At 42.6% G+C, this 22,166-nt stretch overlaps 1 protein-coding gene and 1 pseudogene across 1 annotated transcript in view; both read right to left on the reverse strand.

Moving 5' to 3' along the window:
- Positions 1-229: 229 nt before the first annotated feature.
- Positions 230-22,166, reverse strand: part of LOC148759140 (tubby-related protein 3-like) — a 61,067-nt gene continuing 39,130 nt past the window's right edge. The window contains 9 exon segments of the mRNA XM_088802095.1: positions 230-2,449; positions 3,003-3,174; positions 3,577-3,675; positions 5,339-5,453; positions 6,226-6,344; positions 8,559-8,753; positions 9,136-9,269; positions 15,437-15,613; positions 16,812-16,971. Of these exon segments, the coding sequence (XP_088658221.1) occupies positions 2,316-2,449; positions 3,003-3,174; positions 3,577-3,675; positions 5,339-5,453; positions 6,226-6,344; positions 8,559-8,753; positions 9,136-9,269; positions 15,437-15,613; positions 16,812-16,971 (1,305 nt within the window). The 3' untranslated portion in view covers positions 230-2,315.
- LOC148759141 (small ribosomal subunit protein uS5 pseudogene) lies at positions 6,353-7,570 on the reverse strand (annotated as a pseudogene).

Below are 22,166 nucleotides of genomic sequence, written 5' to 3' on the forward strand. Positions count from 1 at the left end.
GGCTTTGCAAAGAAAGGTGCCACTCCCATTCTTATATAAATTATGTTTTATTTCTATAGCATACAAAAGGTATAAATATGACTTATATAAAATCAATCATCTACACACTCAAGCAGTAAGTCTATAAAGCTGGGTATATATATATATATGTCTTGTCTGAGCCGGAGCGAGCAGGAAGAAGCAGGCTTAGATCCAGTCGGCCCACGATACTCCCCTTCCCCAGACGCTGTCATCTACTGTACTGGGAGACAAGTGGACAGCTTTCTGTTTTCAAGCAGGGTAGCTTATCGGACAGTGCATCAGGTTGGTGGAACCGGAGGTCTGAGGGGCTTTGGGCACTTCTAGAAATGAGGCACTTGATGGGAGGCATGCCTGAGATGGAAACCAATCGTGTCAAAACAAAGCAGGTTGCACTTGCCAGTAGGGAAGGAGCAAAGGGTCTTCTTATCTCCCAGGTCTCCTTCCCTCACACTGCTATTTGGTGGGGAGCAAGGAACGAGAGGAGGCCGAGACAAAAGGGGAGTCCACAGAAGGGAAATCGAATGCAGCAACAGCCACTGCTCTCTTGACGCGCGCTGGTCAACAGCTCAGTGCACAACGGCTTGGGGGTTGAACGATGCTGGATGCAGCCCATACAAAGTTCTTGGATTCTCCAGGTTCTGACACACTCTAAGACTGCTGAACTGAGAGCAGCGTCATGATTTGTTGGGAGATGCTAATCATCTGAACGACTCAGCAAAACTCTCACAATCTGTGAGGAAAAGTGACTGGAACTTGATCTGTACCAGTGACCCAGGCTTCAGGGAGCTAACAATACTGCTATCAGGGAGAAAGGCCCAGAGCTCTGCCCAACAAGGTCTGCAGATTTCAAGAGCCAGCTGGCTGGTCCTCACTGAAGACTGTCCTGACACTGCTCTTGATCATGACAATGACAATTTCAATATGTAATGATCTCTTACTTCTTCCATGGTCTACAGGTGTGTGTGTCCCTCTATACTAACAGCTCTGTAATTACACAGCTGTGGGAGGCACTCCTGGGCTGAGAGTGAAGGCAACTGTCAAACTATTCTTAGTCTTAACTAGACTAAGTCAGTCTCTTCAGTTTATGCTTTCAGTCTAAACCAAAATTAAGACAATTATAAAAAAGTCTCACTTCATTGATTACAAATGTGGCCATAGCCACTTTGACTGACATTGGTGCCAGCCAATCTGCCCTGGGGGAAGAATGGGAGGTGGGGCCCTATGACATCAGTACCTTCTAAGCCCCAAGGGGACAACAAGCTCGCTCTAAGAAACAAACACCACACTCCTTCTGATAAAGACAATGCTAGATTTGTTTCCCAGTGGGCACTAGCTCTTCTCGTAGGGTAGGTGAAGTAGCTGACATCGCCTTCTCCCATGGGTAAGCTGGGGAGGATAGCAGAATTAAGCCACCTGCGTGGACTCAAAATGATCACGGGCTTGGGGCTTCCCAGTCCTGGTGGTAGATGATACTCTAAAAACCACTGTCACCAAAACAAGGCAACACTCCATAACAGTGAATGCAGCCGAGTGTCTCTTTGGATCCAATCTGTAGGACTGTTGCTTCCCAGAGATAATCCACTCCCCACTCGTACCATCTCGTGACCACAGGCCCATTTGGGAAGAAGCCCAAGTCCAGAAATGATAGAGACATACCCGAAGCAGAGGCTGGCAAATGACAGCCCACCAGCCAAGCCTGGCCTGCTGCCTGGTTTTATAAATATCCACTGGCACACAGCCACACACTTTGCTCACGAATCGGCTACGGCTGCCTTTGCAGTACAATGACAGAGCAGAGTAGTTTTAAGAAACACTACCTGGCCATTTGTGGAAAAGGTGTGCAGACCTGGAGACTAAAGGCAATTTTGGGAACTGTCCCTCTCTGAAAAGGTCTTCAAGACAAGAGACCCAAGTATTTAATCATGAGAACCTGATTCTAGCTGCAAGTTGCCAAGCATAGGGAGTCTGACTCTCGAGGCACAGACTCTATTAGGCAATGATAACCTCAGGAGTCACCGGTGTGCCCTGGACGAGACCCTCCCTGTGCTTTGACTATCTCTCACCTCAGTTCAACTGTAATTCTGGACCATGTCTGTGACACCAGAGAAGAGGTGTGTGTGTGTGTGTGTGTGTGTGTACACATACCTACGTGCACACATACATACACACACACGTATGTGTTTAGTACACATACATCCATTCAGGAATCACATGTTAGGGCGAGGGCAGAGGGAGGCCACTGCCTGCTCCCAAGGGTCTGTGGTGAGCAGCCCAGCCCCGTGCGTGCCCGGGTCTCATTCACACGCCAGCTTACTGTCAAAGCTAGAAAGCCCAATGGCAAAGGCCTGCAGCGCACACAGCGGGTAGTTGTAGTCCAGGGTGAACACGTCATCGGCCACACGTCCAAACTGCATGACGATATAGTCAGCTAGAAACAAGGAAAATAGGATGTTAGAAGATACTGGGGAAAAGCCTGTTAAGGTACAGAAAAGAAAATCCTCCAAATAGGTCAGAAACAGCAGGTCTCTTTAAAGTGGGAAACTTTTATACAAATGGAAAGAGGCATTAACAACACTGTCTGCTAACCATGAGCAAGGCTTCTATTATGACTCCTCTCAACTACAGAGAATGGGGAACACTCCTGACCAGCAGCATGAAAGGGTAAGAGAAGAGTCGAGAGTGGCACGGCCTGTGGGCGCCAAGGACCCTTTACTGAGTGAGGGCATTTGCATTTGTTTCCCAAACAGCCTGGCCTAAGACTTCTCTGACTGGCCACAGGAAGAAATCTCTCACTCTCCTGTCCTCCTCAACATAGTGGTTCAGCAGTTTTACCGTAAAACTGGTGTTTTGTCTTTCCAAAGAAATCGTTTCTTAAATAATCCTCTCCTGAACACAGACTATCAATGATAGGAAATGCTCGCTTCCCACCGTGTAAGAACCTCCTTCCTCCCCTTCCCACCTGGCCCTTCCTGTGGGCTTACGGTCATTTTCGTGGACTATCTGAAAGTTCTTCACAGACGCCTGAGTGACCCGACCATGGAAGTTCAGTACATAAGACTGAGTGTCATCATTCCAGACAGGCGCTTTGTTGTGCAGCTCAATCACGTTCTCCATGGTTTTGTTTTGCCATTTGGAAAGCAAGTTCACATGGTCCTGTTCAAAAGTAAAATCATTACTTTGTACTGAGAACCACAAAAACCTATGTGTTCTCAACTCCGTGAGGCAGAAGGTGGAGTAGGGGAGTGTTTTCTCCATTTCAGAAAAGGGAAAACAGAAATAAAGAAAGCCAAAATTAAGCCAGTTTTGTTCTTGTTTTGATTCCTACAGATGATCTAGTTTCTCTCTGTGGACTAAGTGGCTGCAAAATCAAGCACTTCGGCAACTGCTCTGCATCTGCACTTACGCTGAGGTTGTGGAGTGACGGTCTCCGAAAGCAGAGAATGAGCAACACGCCAGCCTGGGCTCGGGGCGAATCAGTAATTTGGGGGTTTATCTCTTCTGTATTGTATTCTTGTCCTTTGGAGCCTTTTGCTGATTAAATATGTTCCTACTCACATTTTGTGGCCGAAATGGGATCCGTTCGTGATTCATGTCCATCCCTGGAATGATCACAGACATTTTCCTGGGACCTTTAAATCCAAGCACATTTGTTTCCTGGAAAGTAGGAAAATAAGACAGGACTTGGAAACAGAAAGGAAAACGAGACCACATTCTTTTTTTCTTTTTTTTTTTTTTAGTGTGTTTTTCCAGGACCCATCAGCTCCAAGTCAAGTTGTTTCAATGTAGTTGTGGAGGGCGCAGCTCACAGTGGCCCATGTGGGGATCGAACCGGCAACCTTGTTGTTAAGAGCACCGTGCTCTAACCAACTGAGCGAACTAGCCGTCCTGAGTCCCCATTTTTGACACAGACTTTCTTGGCCATGTAAAATGTTGACAACGTCAAGAGCACTAAAAGCTATTTTGTTAGTACTGTAGTTAAAGAGAGACAGAGAACCAAGACAGGAAAGTGATGCTACACCTCTTTTTAAACCTAATTTGAACACTTGAATTTAAATTAGATTCTGTTGGCTTGAAACTTGACTCTTACTCTTTAATCTTAAGTGAACTTCGAGACAACTATGAGCAAACTGTCCAATCTTGTCATCATCAATACATATTTACTTCCCCTGAGGACAGGGCACTATGTGATCTACAATGAGAATTACGCGTAAATTCCACAGGCTGATTCAGGAGGCAAACACCTCAAATACCTGTCAAGTCAGGCAGATTATACAGGAACAAAATAAGCACATTAAGGAGGTGGATATATGTTTGTGTGTGTATTCATATACATATACACACACGACAGTCATGCATAGCTAAAATATTTCATTGACTCTGAAGCTAATAGAAAAATACTATACATTATAAAGTGTTATGTCAAATGGTTCTCAGTCACTTAGATAAAATCTCACAGGAATGAAATAATGAGATTAATTCCAACTTAAGAAATGTTGAGACTTTGGGATCAAGCACAGGTGAGTTGGGTTAATTCCTTCTTGCTTTCCTTTCCTCAACAACCCTCTGAATGCCAGCTACACGCCAGGCCCCGTGTCCCTGTGGATGTAGCAGTAAGAGTTTACAAACAGGTGGAGAAGGTTCATGTTGATGAGGTTAGTAATATAACCTGGGTCCAAGAGGAAGCACAGGATGCCGTGGGGATGTACCCACAGGAATGCCAACCACATCTAGTGATCCAGAAAGACATTGGGTGACTTGGCAAAGGGCGGGGGGAGGCTCTTGGGTGAGGGAAGGTCATGGTGCAGCAAAGGAATGACAAGAGGCTACTGGGGCTAGAACGATGGGAACAGGATGGGGAGAGCGCCCCAGAACAGCCACAAAGGAAAGACTAATGTGTCAGGGCTTTTATCTGCACACAGTGAGGAGCACGGTGGGATCAACTGGAGCTCTGTTTTAGGAACATTCATCTGGCAGCAGGTAGGAAAGGACTAAAAGCAGAGATATCAGTTTCTAATTATTGTAACCTCTGGCCAGTGGGTAAGAAGGAATGAAAGTCTGGGTTAATACAATGGCATTAGGAAGAGAGAAGAACAGATAGGCAAGACATCTTAAAACAGTAAAAAAATAACTTGGCAATTCATAAAAAATGAAAACTTGAATATTTAGAGAAAATGATACCAGTGACAGAAAAGGGGATCCAGAAATAGATTCAGGCTTGGGAGGGAAGTTTATGAGTTCAGAGTTGGTCATATTAAGTTAGAAGTGCCAGCAGGACATGGGAGATTAAGAAAGAGCATGTTAGGAGTTCGGCTCTTACGTAACAGATGGCTGCCAGCTCCTGCCGGGTATGGGTCTTTTCTACCAGACCTCTGGCTTTGGCTGGGCTGACACCATGGTCGTAAACTGTAAATTTGGTCCCCATGAGGTTGGACCTAGAGTGAAAAGAAAAAGACACCATAAAGATCCATTTTTTTTCTCTTACACAAACACAATCTGGGAGAGGTACAAGTATGTGACAGTGGAAGCCTATTTGCTTGTTCTCCAAATGTCTAAATGTTCACCATCACTTTTTCAAAGATCTCTCATTAAAACAAAGAAAGGACTTAGATTTTCTTTTAATGTTTTTTCTTTAGATTGCAACATCAACACATGCTCACTGCAGAAAAAATATGGATTGTTCTGAAAGTACAGTGTTAACGTAAAAATAAAAGGCCAAAGTGAGAGGCAACAAAAATGTATTTGAGATAAAAAAATAATAGCTATTCAGGAAGCACTGATTCAGGCAGAAACCCAAGTAGTGTTCTGATGAGGAGACAAAGGCAAGGGGTATTTGTGAGAAAGGGAAGGGAAACAATCACAGCTATAGAAAAAAGGCGTCTCTATTGGTGCAGTAAAGCTAACATAGTGACACTAATTCTAAACAATGTTTTTAATTTTTAGTCTGGTAGCCATCAGTCCAGTAGTCATAATATCTGCTTTCTTGTTATCCTTGCAAACAGTTCTTTGGGACAAAATGTTGCTTTAGGCTCAGTCCAAAGGTTATTTTGCCCTGTTTTAACATTCCAAAGGTTTGAGGCATAAGACATACAAGGCAGTTCCTCTGGGATGGCAGCTCCAGCTCCATTTTAAAGTGGCTCCATTTGTATTATTTTTTACAATAGGAATAAAAGCATCTGAAAGAATAGGACAGTGATACAAGGCTGCCCTCATCTGAGTTTGCCAATATAACTTTGACCTTCACGAGACAAATCTGTTGGATCAGTGGAAATAAGGTAGTTGGATGTTTTGCTCTTTCTCCGCTTTCTCCCTGCCAGCAAAAATATCTGGAAAAAGAAAAAAATGTCAGTCACACATGAAGTCAAGAGACTCGCCATGGTTTCTCGTAGCTATTCACTTAGCAAATGTTTAGCAAGTGTCTATCATGTACCAAGCCGTCAAATCTTTTTCTTTTTAAAAAACAGACTTGATTCACTTTATTCTTCTCGTATAAAACTATGTGGTGGCCACATAGAGCCTGTGTCCTCTGCACGGAGTGTGGGTCTCTACAAGATGGTCAGTGAACTCCTCACAGGGAGACTTGGTGAACATGGTCTCCTTCCAGAGGTCGGGGGTGAGACAGCAGCAGCTCTTAGAGATGGCATCAAAGGCGGCCTTGGCAAAGTCGCCCGGGGGGGCAGGCCAGCCCCGGCCTAAGGTGTAGCAGTCCTCGATACCATCCATGAGCAGCAGCTTCTTGGGTCCACTGCCCTGGTGAAGGGAATGAGGCCACCAGCACAGAGCCACAGTGGCCAGTCACCTTGCAAGGGATAGTCTGGGCCTTGCCACTCTTGTTCCCTCAAGAGTCCTGCTGCATCAGGGCTGCGGGGAGACGGGCCAGCATCACGGCCGCACCGACTGCAGTGGCGTCCCCCTCGGAGCCTTTGATACCCAGACCAACACGTCCACTGTAATTTCCAATGGTGACAAATGCCTTGAGCCTGATCTGCTGGCCAGCATGAGTCTGCTTTCACATGGATATAATCTTCAAAACATTATCCTTGAGGGGCGCCCCCAGGGACAAAAACCAAGAATTTCAGCTTCCCTGATGGGCAGGCAGAAGTGACAGATCTCCTCCAGGGACCTGATCGCGTCTTTGACCAGGCGGCCCGCTCGGTGAAGGGCATCTGCTCCTTGTCCTCAGACTGGCCTCCACGCGCTCTGCAGCCTCGACCCCCACCCGGAGAGAGGCCACCGAGGCCTCCACCAGGGTGCCCGGGGGTCTCTCCCTGTCACAGCCCTGGAGCCATCTGCCATGTGGTGTTTCCTCAGAGAAGACCAATCTCTGGGTCTTTATTCCTTTTCCTAACTCTCATTATGCTTCTCAGAATTCACTGTCAGGGTTTCCCTACTGTACAACTTTTCTAAACTTGCTGGATTGGTTCTCTATATAATTATTTACAACTTTATCGCTAAAACCTCCAGTGACTTTTTAAAAAAGCTTCATCCAATTCCATGAATAAGAGTCTTTCCAACTTTAGGAGACAGGATCCTGAATACCTACCTTTCCCATTCTTTGCTGCAACTGCATTCCCAACATTGTTTTTCATATTTTGCTGGGTTTTTGTTTTTGTTCTTTGTATTTTGTTGTTTTTATCACCCTTGTGACTTCAGTGATGTGAATACTCTCATATTTATGCGTCCTTCCTAAACCCTACTGGATTTGGACAATACTAGGGCAGAGGAATGGTTGTAGCTAACGGGGGACATTAGAACCAGACAGGTATGGGTTTGAATCCGGCTGCCACTTATTAGTGTGACTTGGGACAGTTATATCACTAAGCCCCAGTTACCTTGTCCATAAAGCAGGGATATAAATCCTATCTTACAAGGTTGTCATAGGATTATAGGTGACAATATATATAAAGCACTTACCACATGTCCGGCACACTGTAAACAATCAATAAACAGTGATTCTAATAACAATGATATCTACTATCATCATCTCATTTGTAGGCTCTTAAAATCACCCACTTAGACCTGATATCAATACAAAATACACTGTTCATTACCAAGTATTAAATTGTCTCAAACTTATGTACAAAGTAGATTAGAATTTCTGGGATGAGAAACAGACATTTCACTTGTATGCTCTTCTGTAAAACATTTCCAATTCCTCCCAGTCCCTAAAACTTGCTCTCTTTCTTCCAGTGTCACGTTCTCCTAAAGTAAAAATAAGAGCCAAAGAACACACAGCAGCAACCCTGACCCCAAAAAAGGGACGGAGGTAAACATAATTATATTCAAATATTCCCTTCCATTTTCTTACATTCTGGATGAAACTCTTTTCTTTGGGGTGGGGGTAGATTTTGCCTATTAGACTATGAGCTCTTGGAAGACAGTGAGAGCACATCACCTGGCAATTAATAAGTACAGTCTACTTCTGGCTGCCTTGGTCTAACACCAGTGCTATTCCCCTGTCATGAGACCCATCAACAATCTGGCCTCACAACATTCTTCCCCTGTCTCTCAAGATCTGTCTTAAGAATCAATTCTCATACCTTCCGATTTTCATCCTTTTCCAAGTGCATATAGTAAGTAGGGAAGAGACCCCGATCCATGCCTTTTCTATCCCTGGTTATCCGACACTTGACTGTGATGCCTCGAGGGGCAGGACTATAAGCAAAGTCCTCTAAATTCTCTACTTCTCCCAGCTGGTTATCAGGTTGGGCTGCAGTACCGGAAGCTCCAGTATTCTGAAACAACAGTCACACATGAGCAACGGGGGGCGAGAGGGGGTTGGGTCAGAACCCTCATATTCTGTTTGAGAAACACTTAATGGATAAAATAACTTACTGATTTAACCCTATGTCTTCAGTCTTCTGACAAAACAAGGGGAAACTCTGAGAAGTTAAATAAGCATATGAACATTGGGAATAATGAAGGCACTAAGAACAGAAATGGGACAGAGTTTCACAATAGCTGGATTGAGACACAAGAAATTAACAGGTCATGCACTTTAAATTTGAGCTTAAATCTTTTGAAGCAACCTCATTCAGTAATGGTATTTAAATGCTGAAGATATACTTGGCAAATAGTTACGTTAACTCCAAAGGAAGACGTTTCAGAACTACATACTATGGTTGATTTCTGGCTGGAGGTAGAATCGGGTTTCTCTGCCTCTGAATGTGGTGACTGAGATCTTGATTTTTTCCCTTCTTCTTCCTCTCCATCAGTCTCCTCCTCATCAAAGTTCAAACTACCTGAGATACCTGGCAGCGAAGGAAGAACTGTCAACAAACCTTATTTAAAAAAGAAATCTTTGAACCAAAGAGAATTTTAATTTTCTTGCTTAAAACATGCCAAGCTATTCTGACGTAAAACACAGTTACTTTATCCAAATTTTGACAATTCTTTCTTCATAATCTCACTCAGATACATCCTATTTTCCTTTCCCACTGCTGCCACCGTAATTTAGCTCTTTAAAACATTATGTATATGGGAAAAAGTATTTGCAAATCATGTCTGATAAAGGATTAATATATGAAGACTCCTACAACTCAACAACAACAAAACAAACAACCCAATTCAAAAATGGGTAAAGGCTTGAATAAACATTAAGATTAAGCACATGAAAAGATGCTCAACATCACTAGTCATTAGGGAAATCCAAGTCAAAATCACAACGAGATACCACTTCACAAGTATTGGGATGGCTATTATCAAAAAAAAAAAAGAAAAGAAAGAAAACAGAAAGCACTGTTGGTGAGGACCTGGAGAAACTAGGACCCTTGTGCATCGCTGGTGGCAATGTAGAATTGTGCAGCCACTGTGGAAAACAGTATGGTGGTTCCTAAAAAAGTTAAATATGGAATTACCATATGATTCAGCAATTCCACTTCTGGGGATACACCCAAAAGAAAGCAGAGACCCAAACAGATACGTGTACACCAATATTCAGAGCAGCATTACTCACCATAGCCAAAAGGTGGCGACAACCTAAATATCTATCCACCAAGGAACCGATGAACAAATTGTGGTGTACACATACAATGGAATACTATTCAGCCTTAAAAAGGAATGCAATTCTGATTCATGCAACAACATGGATGAATCGTGAAGACATGATGCTCAGTGGAACAAGCCAGACACAAAAGGACAAACACTGCGCGACTCCGCTTAGTACCTAGACGCCATGAGGCCCCTAGGATAGTCATATTCACAGAGAAGGAAAGCAGCATGGTGCTTGGCAGGGGCTCAGGAGGGAGGTAAATGGGGACTTACCGTTCAATGGGTACAGATTTTATTTGGGGATAATGAAAAAGTTCTGCAGATGGGTAGTGGTGATAGTTGCACAACAATGTGAAGGTATTTAATGCCACAAAACTGTACATTTAAAAATGTTTAAAATGGTAAATTGTATATTATGTATTTTTTACCACAATAAAAAAATCAATGATCCATTGTTCTCTGTATCAGTCACCTTTTTTCCCTGCATTTTGTTCACTTTCAGTCTAACTAATTCGAATTGGGAATATCTGAAATGCTACTACCTTGGATTTATGAAGCACCTCTTACAGAAAATTAAAAACTATTTGATTAAAAACTATTTTTTCATTTTATGCTCATATTTGTATGAGTTTGAGGAGGAGATACTGGTAGTCTTTTGTTTCTTATTTGTTTATGGGACGTATCTGCAGAGGAACACACACTGAATAAAGTGTGAGGCATGTTAGAAAGGAAGTATGGCACTCATATTTACATGTGACAGTCATTTGCCCAAGAGCAAGAGGCACAGCTAAGACCATAACTAAAGCCCTTTTTTCCTTAGTCTGTAGGGTGACATTATACTCCAAATAACAGTTAAAGTAGCTCCCAAATCATGAACTTATAAGTAGACTTAACAACAAGCAGTGTGGCTTTTTGCTCCAAACCGTTTCCTGCCCACATTTAACCATCTCAGATGAGGGACAGTGACGATCTATTTTTACACAGTTAACAAAATTGGTGTTAGCTTTTCTCAAGGGCACCCAATGACAAGGCAAAGGCCAGTTAGAAAATCTCAAGTGAAAACATGTCTCCGCACAAAACCTTATACATGAATGTTCACAACAACATCATTCATACTAGCCAGAAGTGGAAGCAACCCAGATGTCCATCAACCGATGAAAAGATCCAATATGGCATAGCTAAACAACGTAATGTTATTCAACAATAAAAGGAATGCAGTACTGACCCATGTTCCAACATGGATGACCCTTGAAAACATTATGCTAAGTGAAAGAAGCCAGTCGTAATGGACCACATAGTATATGATTCTATTTGTATGAAATACCGAGAATAGGACAATCCACAGATGGAAGGAAAGAAGATGGGAAGTTGCTGGGGCTGGGGGTGGGTTGGAGAGAAATGGGAAGTGATTACTAACAGGTATGAGGTCATGAAAAATTTGGGAGTCATGAAAATATTGTAAAATTGACTGATGATGGTTGCAGACCTCTGCGAATAAACACCAATGAATTGTTTACTTTAAATAGGTGAATTGTAAGGTATGTGAATTATAGCTCAATAAAGCTACTATAAAATAATTCTTTGGTTTGTAAAGGACATTTTTTCTTTTGTTTTCTAAAATATTAACTTTTTTGGGGGCCGGCCTGGTGGCTCACATGGTTAGAGCTCCATGCTCCTGACTCCGAAGGCTGCCGGTTCGATTCTCACATGGGCCAGTGGGCTCTCAACCACAAGGTTGCCAGTTCAACTCCTTGAGTCCCGCACGGGATGGTGGGCTCCACCCCCTGCAACTAAGATTGAACAAGGCACCTTGAGCTGAGCTGCCTCCTGGATGGCTCAGTTCATTGGAGCACGGGCTCTAAACCACAAGGCTGCCAGTTCAATTCCTTGAGTCCCACAAGGGATGGTGGGCAGCGCCCCCCTGCAACTAAAATTGAACACGGCAGCTTGAGCTGAGCTGCCGCTGAGCTCCGGGATGGCTAAGTTGGTTGGAGCGCGTCCTTTCAACCACAAGGTTGCTGGTTCGACTCCAGCGGGGGATGGTGGGCTGTGCCCCCTGCAACTAGAAAACGGCAACTGGACCTGGAGCTGAGCTGTGCCCTCCACAACTAAGACTGAAAGGACAACAACTTGAAGCTGAATGGCACCCTCCACAACTAAGATAGAAAGGACAACAACTTAACTTGGAAAAAAGGCCTGGAAGTACACACTGTTCCCCAATAAAGTCCTGTTCCCCTTCCCCAATAAAATCTTTAAAAAATAAAATAAAATAAATAAAGCAAAATATTAACCTTGTTTGGTAGCAAAATGGCATGAAACTCTTGGGATCTCAATACCATACTGGAATCTTCACTTAATACTGTTTCCAAATGCCATTTTTATACCAAGAACTCAGTTTACGTGAGTATGTGTCTTAAGATGGAGAGCAAATACTTCTCCCAAGGTTCTAAGACAAGCCAATCGGACCCACTTATGGGTTATACTCTGCCAAACTGACACCTCTTAAATCTTAATCGAGAGAGAGCACTGAGTGGGTTTTAAGTAAGATGCAACCTGTTGAGACATGAAAGGCATTAATGCATCTGGCACAGAAAGGCCAGGTCTGAGAAAGTACACAGCAGTCACTTAGTAAGGCAGGTAGAAGGGGACACCTTGGTATGTACAGTAAGGGATCAAGAACTAGACTAAGCATCAGAAAGTCTAGGTCTGCCATTATTTAGCTGGGTAACTTAGGGTAAGTAAATTAGCTTTCGGTTAAACTGAAAGTTCTCTTTGCTTTTTCTTTTGTTGTCAATAACAGTGGCAGTAAAGTGATATGGAAGTACCAAGATCACATTCTCATTACACTCGGGAAATTGGCAGAGAAAAGTCAGGGGGTTTTGCCCTTTCCCAGCCAGATGTGGGAGACTGGATGCGCAAACCAAGCAAGTCGGCTCCGGAGCTAGGCTCCCACCCAGCTCCCTCCACAGCCTCTGCCACACCCCACACTCTGGTCATCGGTTCCCGTTCGCACACCTGACACCTCTGCACATGTTATTTCTTCTGCCCAAGTTTGCCACCTGACTACCAGTGTGATCTAGGACAAATGACTCAGCCTCTCTTTGAGAACTAATTTTCATATATGTAAAACGGAGAAACTAATATGTATAAACCCCTCAAAGTACTGTTATAGATATTAATTGAAATAACACATGCCAAATGCCTGACATACAAAAGACATTCAAAATGTCAGAGTCCAGCTGCTTCCACACGTGACACCAGCACACAGGACACGCATCCTTCATGGCTCAGCTTAATCATCACCTCTTTTTAAAAAAAAACTTTTTAAAAATTTACTTTAAGTGTGTTTTTCCAGGACCCATCAGCTCCAAGTCAAGTAATTGTTTCAATCTAGTTGTGGAGGGCGCAGCTCACAGCGGCCCATGTGGGGATCGAACCAGCAACCTTGTTAAGAGCACCGCACTCTAACCAACTAAGCCATCCATCCGGCTGCCCCCCATCATCACCTCCTTTTGATGCCTTTCTTTCTTGTCCCTTTTTCATTGCCCTGTCAGTGTAATTCTATTTCTCCTGTTTTCTACTCTTGCATACACCACATTATAACTCTAGGACAGGCCATCAGCCAATCATCTACTAATTCGTTTTCCTGCTTCCAGACTTGACCAACTTCCAATTCATTCTTTATGGTGCAGAGTAATTTTTCTATAGCCCAAGTCTGATGACATCATATCTCAGCTTAAAATCCCTCATCAGTTCCTATTACTCTTCAGATAAAAGTCCAAATTCCTAATACAGCCTATAAAGTCCTATATAATTGAGAAAACAGCCCACTTACCTCTCCAAGCTCATCTCTCCACGTTCCCCTTCCAAACCTTAGCTCGTCCTACTCTCAGCTCCAGCCATTCAGCACTGGCCAGCTCTTCTTCCTGCATCATGCTCTAGCTTAGATATCACTTTTCTCTGGAAAGCTTTCCAAACCTTCAACTCTGGGCGAGGCAACCTTCTCTATGCTCTCTTGGCTATGTAAGTGCATGAAACCTCAATTTAAGCATTGAGCCTCAATCAGAATAAACACTCCATGACGGCAGGAACCTTATTTACTATCATATCCTAAGTGCCTAGAACAATGCCTAATATATAGTATATACTCAGCACATATTTTCTAAATGAACGAATATGAGGTGTGATAAAAAAATACGGTGAATGTTTAAATTTTCAAAAAATTATAGTAAAAGACACATTGCCATTAATCCCCCTTGCTTCGAACACATTTATCCCATCGTACTTGCCACTTTTTGAAGCAGTTTTGGAAGTCCTCTTTTGTGAGTGTCTTTAGTTGCGCTGTTGTGGCTGCCTCGATGTCCTGAATCATTTTGACTTTGGGAAAGAGCCAGAAGTCGCACGGTGCCAGATCCAATGAATAAGGTAGATGATGACACACATAATGTTTTTATTTGAAATTGCTGTACCAGAAGTGACGTGTGACATGGAGTGTTGTCACGATGGAGGATGATTTATGGCACACTTTAAAACACACCTTCTCCCAACCCTAGCTCACACCCAACTTACTGCACCGAACAAGTGGAAACTTGTCACACACTGTTACTAAGGTTCGAGGGGCCGCTTCCCATATGGAAGATCCCTGCCTTTCCGTTGAATGGCACTTGGCAACAGCATTCACTCTATTTTTTTTTTATCACACCTCATATATGCATGTGTTTGAATGTACATCTATTCTAATATTCTGTGGTACAATATCCTGATTCATATAGCCCAGGACCTAGCAATGCCTACCTATTACAAAGTAGGCAGCTGATAAATATTTATTCATTATTGGGCTTCAGTCTTCTCATCTGAAAAGGAGACAATCAATTTCTTCTCCTCTAAAGTTATTTTTCTAAGAAGGAATAAAAGACTAAAAGGAGCCTCTGAAATATACAGGAATATGTATGGAAATGGTAACTCCAATTGGCAGAAAGCAGACTCCAGTGGAAAAAGTATTAGCTTAAGTATATTTTGATCCAATTTGTGTTCCCATTAAGCTGGCTACTCCCCTTACCACTAGATCAATATAAAACTGTGAAATGGAGGCAAAGTGGTAACATTGTCAAAGGAAGAGAGCAGGAACTAAAAATATCAAAAAGAAAGAAATAGTCATATGTAGTAGCTAATCTGCTGATATTTTACATTTGATTCATTTTATGTTTGACTTATTTTTCTGAAGCAATAGGATAAATACTATTGTTGACAATAACCAATTCTCAGATGTCAAAGATACCTAATATTGTCACCTCAGTAAAGCCCTAAGCCACATTATATGCAATTTTGAGTCACCTAGATTATTAACCAATGATGTAAACGACAGAAAAGGAAAAGATTATAAATGACTAAGATGATTAAATGCCTGAAGATTATGACCAACCCTCACCGTGTTTTTGGAGAATTTCCTGAAGATCTGGCTTGGAAGCAGTGTCCAAACTGCTTTCCCCATCAACACTTCCTTCCGTATCCTCTTCTGTAGCAGAAGAGCCAACTGAGATAACATGAAGTTTGGTTTCTGAATCTTGAGCATCTGGCTTCAGGAAAGCAGCTGGGCCGTCGATACCTACGGGCCGAAAGAAAAAGGAAAAAGAGAAAGTATAACCTACCATTTAGCTACGTGGGTTTGATGTACATAATGAGAAGCCCCAAAGCATTTCACTTCTCTGTCCTTAACACCCACGGGTACATTTGTCAACAGAGTAATCCAGGACCGGCGTTCATTTTATTAATGTGCTCTGACTCTTACTTAAATAAAATGTACTTGATATTATTGTCTTTAGAAACTTAAGAATGAGACTATGACACAAAGCAGGTCCTTCAAAATTCAAATCCTGTCCAAGCCAATAGCTCTAGGGGATGGATTTAGAGGCTCTTAACCCTATTCCTCCTTCTACCCCCAATCATCTCAGATGATCCTTTCAGTCCTACCTATTGGAAGAATGGATGCGCCCTACCTACTCCTGGCTTCAAGATTAACTATGCCACGATGTAACAATCAAGGACTACAAGCTCCTGGGCCAGCCTGGTGCTCCTAACTCCGAAGGCTGCCGGTTCGATTCCCACATGGGCCAGTGGGCTCTCAACCACAAGGCTGCCGGTTCAACTCCTCGAGTCCCGCAAGGGATGGTGGGCAGCGCCCCCTGCAACTAAGATTGAACAAGGCACCTTGAGCTGAGCTGCCTCCCGGATGGCTCAGTTGGTTGGAGCACATCCTCTCAACCACAAGGTTGCCAGTTCAATTCCTCGACTCCCGCAAGGGATGGTGGGCTGTGCCCCCTGTAACTGGCAACTGCAACTGGACTTGGAGCTGAGCTGCGCCCTCCACAACTAAGACTGAAAGGACAACAACTTGAAGCTGAACGGCACCCTCCACAACTAAGATTGAAAGGACAACAACTTGACTTGGAAAAAAGTCCTGGAAGTATACACTGTTCCCCAATAAAGTCCTATTCCCCTTCCCCAATAAAAATCTTAAAAAAACAAAAAAGACTACAATCTCCTCAAATAGGCTATTCTGGACTAATTCATTTGGCATCTAAAACAACAGCTTTCCGATGGACATAAAATTTAAGGCATCTTCTACTGATTAGACCATTGCTTTTATTATAACTCAAAGACCCAGAATTTGGTTATAATAATTTATGAAGGTAGCCTAGTAATGACGCCATTATTGTTTCTTTGGTCCATCTAAGATGCCTCCTGCTTTCTCTAAGGTTTGTAAAAACTACGCCAGCAGTCAGAGATGCTGCCTGAATACACACCCTGCAGGACGACATCGTTGTGAGGGGTCTGAGGTTCCACCAAAGGAGTCTGCTCCTCACTAGCTCTTGGCTTTAATCGGCGAAGCCTGGCTTCTGGATTGGGCTGCACCATGAGTGGCTCCAGGCGCTTTTTTCTCTGCCTCTTCTCCAGCAATGCTCTCTAGGAAAATATTGTGATATGATAGCCAGGAGAGTTATGACCAGTCCTAGTTACCTGTTACATTTACAGTGTTTCATTGATCCTTACAAAACCTCTTGTAAATTAATTTTCCCACTTAAGAGATGAGAAAATTGAGGCCCACATAGGTGCAAGGATTCACTCATTTCAATTAATAAATACTTAATGAATCTATAGATAGATAGATATAGAGACAGACACAAATGCATTCCTACCCAAGCTGAGATCATGATCCAAGTCTATTTAATATATATAGTAATTACGATACTATTATCAATGCATGATCACAAGTTTAAACTATGTAAACATAAATGCGCAGGGGAAAAGATAAAGGAACACAGAAAACCATATTCTTTAGGTGGTAGAATATGCATGATTATTTTCCTTATTCTAGTTTTCTACATTTTTAAATTTTTCTTCTGTAATTGAAAGAAAAAAATAAAACTTATCTTCTTAACCCCAAATATTTTCATGTTTTAATTAGCAAAAGAGCAATAAGCTTTGCTTTCTTGCCCCTTTTTACATATTTAGAAATCAAACAAATTAGGGGCAAGGGCAAAAAAGGAAAAAAAGTAGCAACTGGAACATTCAAAATAGAAAGCAATCAACTCCAAGGATAAAACCAAGATATAGAACATGGTAGCAAGAAAAGGCAGGACAAAGAGCATGAGAGACTATGAGAAAAAAATCCAACAAGATAGAAAGGAAGGTACTAACAGATATACTATTTTTTTCCATATTATTATTTTTTTATTAGTTTCAGGTGTACAAAGCAACATAATAGTTAGACACTTAAACCGCTCATAAAGTGATAACTCACCCCCCAAGTTACTACCCCTCTGACATCTTATATGGCTGTTACAATAACATCGACTATCTTCCCTATGTTGTTCTCCATATCCAGCGACTGTATATACCTATACATTTAGTTATAGTTGACATTCAATGTTATTCTACTTCAGCTTCAGGTGTATAGCGCATTGATCAGGCATCTACAGTCTATGACGTGATCCCCTGATAAGTCCAGTGCCCATCTGGCACCTTACATGATCTTTACAACACTGTTGATTATATTCTCCCTATTGTATTAACTATCAATTTGTATTTCTTAATGCCTTCAGCTTTTTCACCCCGCCCCCAACCCCATTCCCATCTATCACCCTGATAGATCTAGAACCTATCTGGCACCATATATAGTTATTACAATATTATTCACTATATTCCTTAAGCTATACCCTGCATTCCCATGACAACTGTATACCAACCAACTTCTCAATCCCTTCCCCTTTCAGCCACCCTTAACCCCCCTCCCATCTTAAAGAAGTCCCTCTAAGAGTCTTTGTAATATTGGTTTGGTGGTGATGAACTCCTTCAGCTTTTTCTTGTCTGAGAAGTTCCTTATCTGTCTTTCAATTCTAAATTATAGATTTGCTAGGAGAGTAATATTGATTGTAGGTCGTTGCTTTTCATCACTTGGAATATTTCCTGCCAATCCCTTCTTGCCTGCAAAGTTTCTGTTGAGAAATCAGCTGACAGTCTTATGGGGGCTCCCTTGTAGAAAACTAACTGCTTTTCTCTTGCTGCTTTTAAGATTCTCTGTCTTTAACCTTTGGCATTTTAATTATGATGAGTCTTGGTGTTGGCCTCTTTGGATTTATCTTGTTTGGGACTCTGTGCTTCCTGGGCTTGTATGTCTATTTCCTTCACCAGGTTAAGGAAGTTTTCTGTCATTATTTCTTCAGATAGGTTTTCAATTTCTTGCTCTCTCCCTTCTCCTTCTGATACCCTTATAATGCAAATGTTGGTACGCTTGATGTTGTCCCAGAGGTCCCTTAAACGCTCCTCAATTTTTTGGATTCTTTTTTCTTTTTGCTGTTCTAGTTGGGTGTTTTCTGCTACCTTATCTTCTACATCGCTGGTTGGATCTTCTGCTTAGTCTAATCTACTGCTGATTCCCTGTAATACGAGTTCTGACAATTAAGTTCGCGAACTCATCTTAGAAAAAGTGCTACATATTTCATTGTTGAATATCACTACGGTCACCTTCGAAGTACTCCACTTGGGAAGTTATGCACCAACGCCAGTGCCTAGTCCACCCTTCAAGGCAATTCTGGAACTCTTTCTCTGCAATGGCCATCAGAACTATCGTTGTATTACCTTTGATGTCCTGAATGTCAGTCACCAAAATGTCTTCCTTTCAATCTTTCCTTCATCTTCATGTAAAGAAATAAGTCATTGGGGACCAGATCAGGTGAGTAAGGAGGGTGTTCCAATACAGTTATTTGTTTACTGGCTAAAAACTCCCTCATAGACAGTGCCACGTAAGCTGGTGCATTGTCGTGATGCAAGAGTCATGAATTGTTGGAGAAAAGTTCAGGTCATTTTTATCTTAACTTTTTCACGCAGGCTTTTCAGCACTTCCAAATAGTAAACTTGGTTAACTGTTTGTCCAACTGGTACTAATTCATAATGAATAATCCCTCTGATATCAAAACATCGTTTTGACTCTGATTTGGGCTGGCAGAACTTTTTTGGTAGTGAATTGGCTGACTTCCATTGTGCACTTTGATGCTTTGTTTCAGGGTCATATTGGTACACCCATGTTTCATCACCAGTGAAAGCATAGCCCAAAACACCGTTTTGCCTCTCCAAAATGTCTTGACAAACGTCAACTCTCCTTTGTTTTGTTCATTGGTGAGCTCCTTCGGAACCATTTTTGCACACACGTTTCTGGTGCCAAGATTTTCAGTTAAGATTTTCCTAACTGTTTCTCTATCAACGTTTACTTGGTCTGCTATGCTACTCACAGTCAGTCGACGATTTTGATGCACAATTTGACAAATTTTTGCAACGTCTTCATCAGTTGTGCTCGTTACTGGCTGCCCTGACTGCTCTTCATCAGTAACTTGTTCTCTTCCCTCAGAAAAATGTTTAATCCACTTGTACACTGCTGTTTTCTTCATGGCATTATCCCCATAAACTTGGACTAACATGTTCCTGATTTCACTTCCACTCTTGGCAAGTTTAAGAAGAAATTCAATGTTTGTTTCTTGCTCTAATTCAAGCTCATTCTTTTAACAGCACACAAAAACATGCAACAATAATAATGAATGTTACTCAGCAAGACACCACCACACGTCAACACAAACACACTGTAAGACACTGATTTACCAAGGTTATGAAATCTTACTGAGCTGTATGTACAGTGCTGTCAATGTAAGCGCACAGTGGCAAGTTCACAAACTTAAATGTCAGACCTTGTATATGCTTCATTTCCATTATTGTAGCCTTTATTTCTGAGTGTTTCTTTTTCATGTTTTCCATCTCCCTGTTTTTAAAATATTTTTATTGGGGAACAGTGTGTTTCCCCAAGGGCCATCAGCTCCAAGTCATTGTCCTTCAATATAGTTGTGGAGGGTACAGCTCAGTTCCAGGTCCAGTTGCCATTTTCATTCTTTAGTTGCAGGGGGCACAGCCCACCATCCCATGCAGGAATTGAACCAGCAACCTTATTGTTGAGAGCTCGCGCTCTAACCAACTGAGCCATCCGGCCGCCCCTCCATCTCCAATTTTATGCTCCTTATCTCTCTGCTGAAGTTCTCCCAGAGATCACTGAGCATTCTTATAACCAGTGTTTGGAACTCTGCATCTGATAGATTGCTTATCTCCATTTTGTTTAGTTCTTTTTCTGGAGCTTTGTTCTGTTCTTTTATTTGGGACATGTTTCTTTGTCTCCCCATTTTGGCTGCCTCCCTGTTTGTTTCTATGATTAGGTAGGGCTGCTATGTCTTCTGGTCTTAGTAGAGTGGCCTTACATAGTAGGTGTGCTGTGGGGTTCAGTGGCACAGTCTTTCTGGTCACCTGAACCACGCGCTCCAGGTGTGTCCCTTGTATGGGTTGTGTGTGCCCTCCCCTTGTAGTTGAGCCTTGGTTGATAACTGCACATCAATGTGAGGGGCTGACCCTGGGCTCACTGGTTGTGAGGACTGGCCTTGACTACAGGGGGAGAGTTGTTGTGCAGGGGCTGATCCTATGGAGCAGGATCAGCCCAGCAGGACTCTGGTACCTGCCCAATACGCCCCTTGGGTGTGTCATCCTTGGAGGCGGCTGGGTGATGCTCCAGCTCATTTTGAAGCTGGCTAGTGGGGGGTACCAGCCCCAGGACCACCTTGGAGGGGATCTGTTGTAGGTCAAGTTCAGCCACAGCCCTTCCCCCACCCGAGGCCACCAGGCAGGAGCCACAAAGAAATCCGCAGATGGCTGCTGCCTGTGCTATGCTTGGAAGTGCCTTGAAAGGCCAAGCTGTGAACCAAGGCCGGCTGCCGCTAGTGCCAGCTTAGGGTTGCTCAGCTAGAGCTACAGGATATGCTCAAGCAGATGCTGCTTGTCTGGGTTCTGAGAACCTTTGAGAGACCCTTCAGCAGGAGCTAAGGCAGAAAGTTTGTATGAAAAAGCCACTGGAAGTGGCTTGGGTGTGTCTCGAATCACTAGGGCACGATGTCCCCCCACAGCCTAAATACCCCTCCCGATCTTTAATGGTCACACGCATCTCTGCTCCTTCGACCAGTCTGGGGGTGGCTTCTTCTGCAAGTCCTTAGTTAAAGGGCTTCAGTTGAGCAAGATTTTAGGCGACCCTCAATAATGTAGATTAGCTGTAATTTCGATGTGGTCGTGAGAGAAGGTAAGGACAAAGGCAGTGTTTACCTACTGCACCATCTTGGTATCGCCAGATACTATTTTTAAGCTTTGGCAAATACGAGCTTATAATACAGAACTTATTATGAATCTGGGATATCTCAGAATAGGAAAATACCAAGTCCCAAGCTAAAAAATTAAGCCGTGATTTAAAAGTAAATATATTATACCCTACTTTACTGTTTCCTAGACAAAAAGCCATCTATTTACTTTTTTCCATTAATATTGCTTTTAAAAAGTGCCACTAACAAGAAGAGTTACTCCAAGAGGTAAGACTATGGGTAGAAAAGGAAATGTGCTTTTCCTGAACTAGACTGATGAAAGCTCACAGATATTATTCAGAAGACAAAGAAGAAATAGAACTATTTTTATCCTCTCACCTTTGTTTACAGTAGGTCCTCGAACAACATCGTTTCATTCAATATCATTTAGTTATAATGTTGATGGGATACATAGCAATTTTACTCTTGTTTATATCAAGA

The sequence above is a fragment of the Rhinolophus sinicus genome, chromosome 1 (genome assembly GCF_057876585.1).
Source record: "Rhinolophus sinicus isolate RSI-liver-muscle chromosome 1, RSI-T2T, whole genome shotgun sequence".
NCBI classification, from domain to species: Eukaryota; Metazoa; Chordata; class Mammalia; order Chiroptera; family Rhinolophidae; genus Rhinolophus; species Rhinolophus sinicus.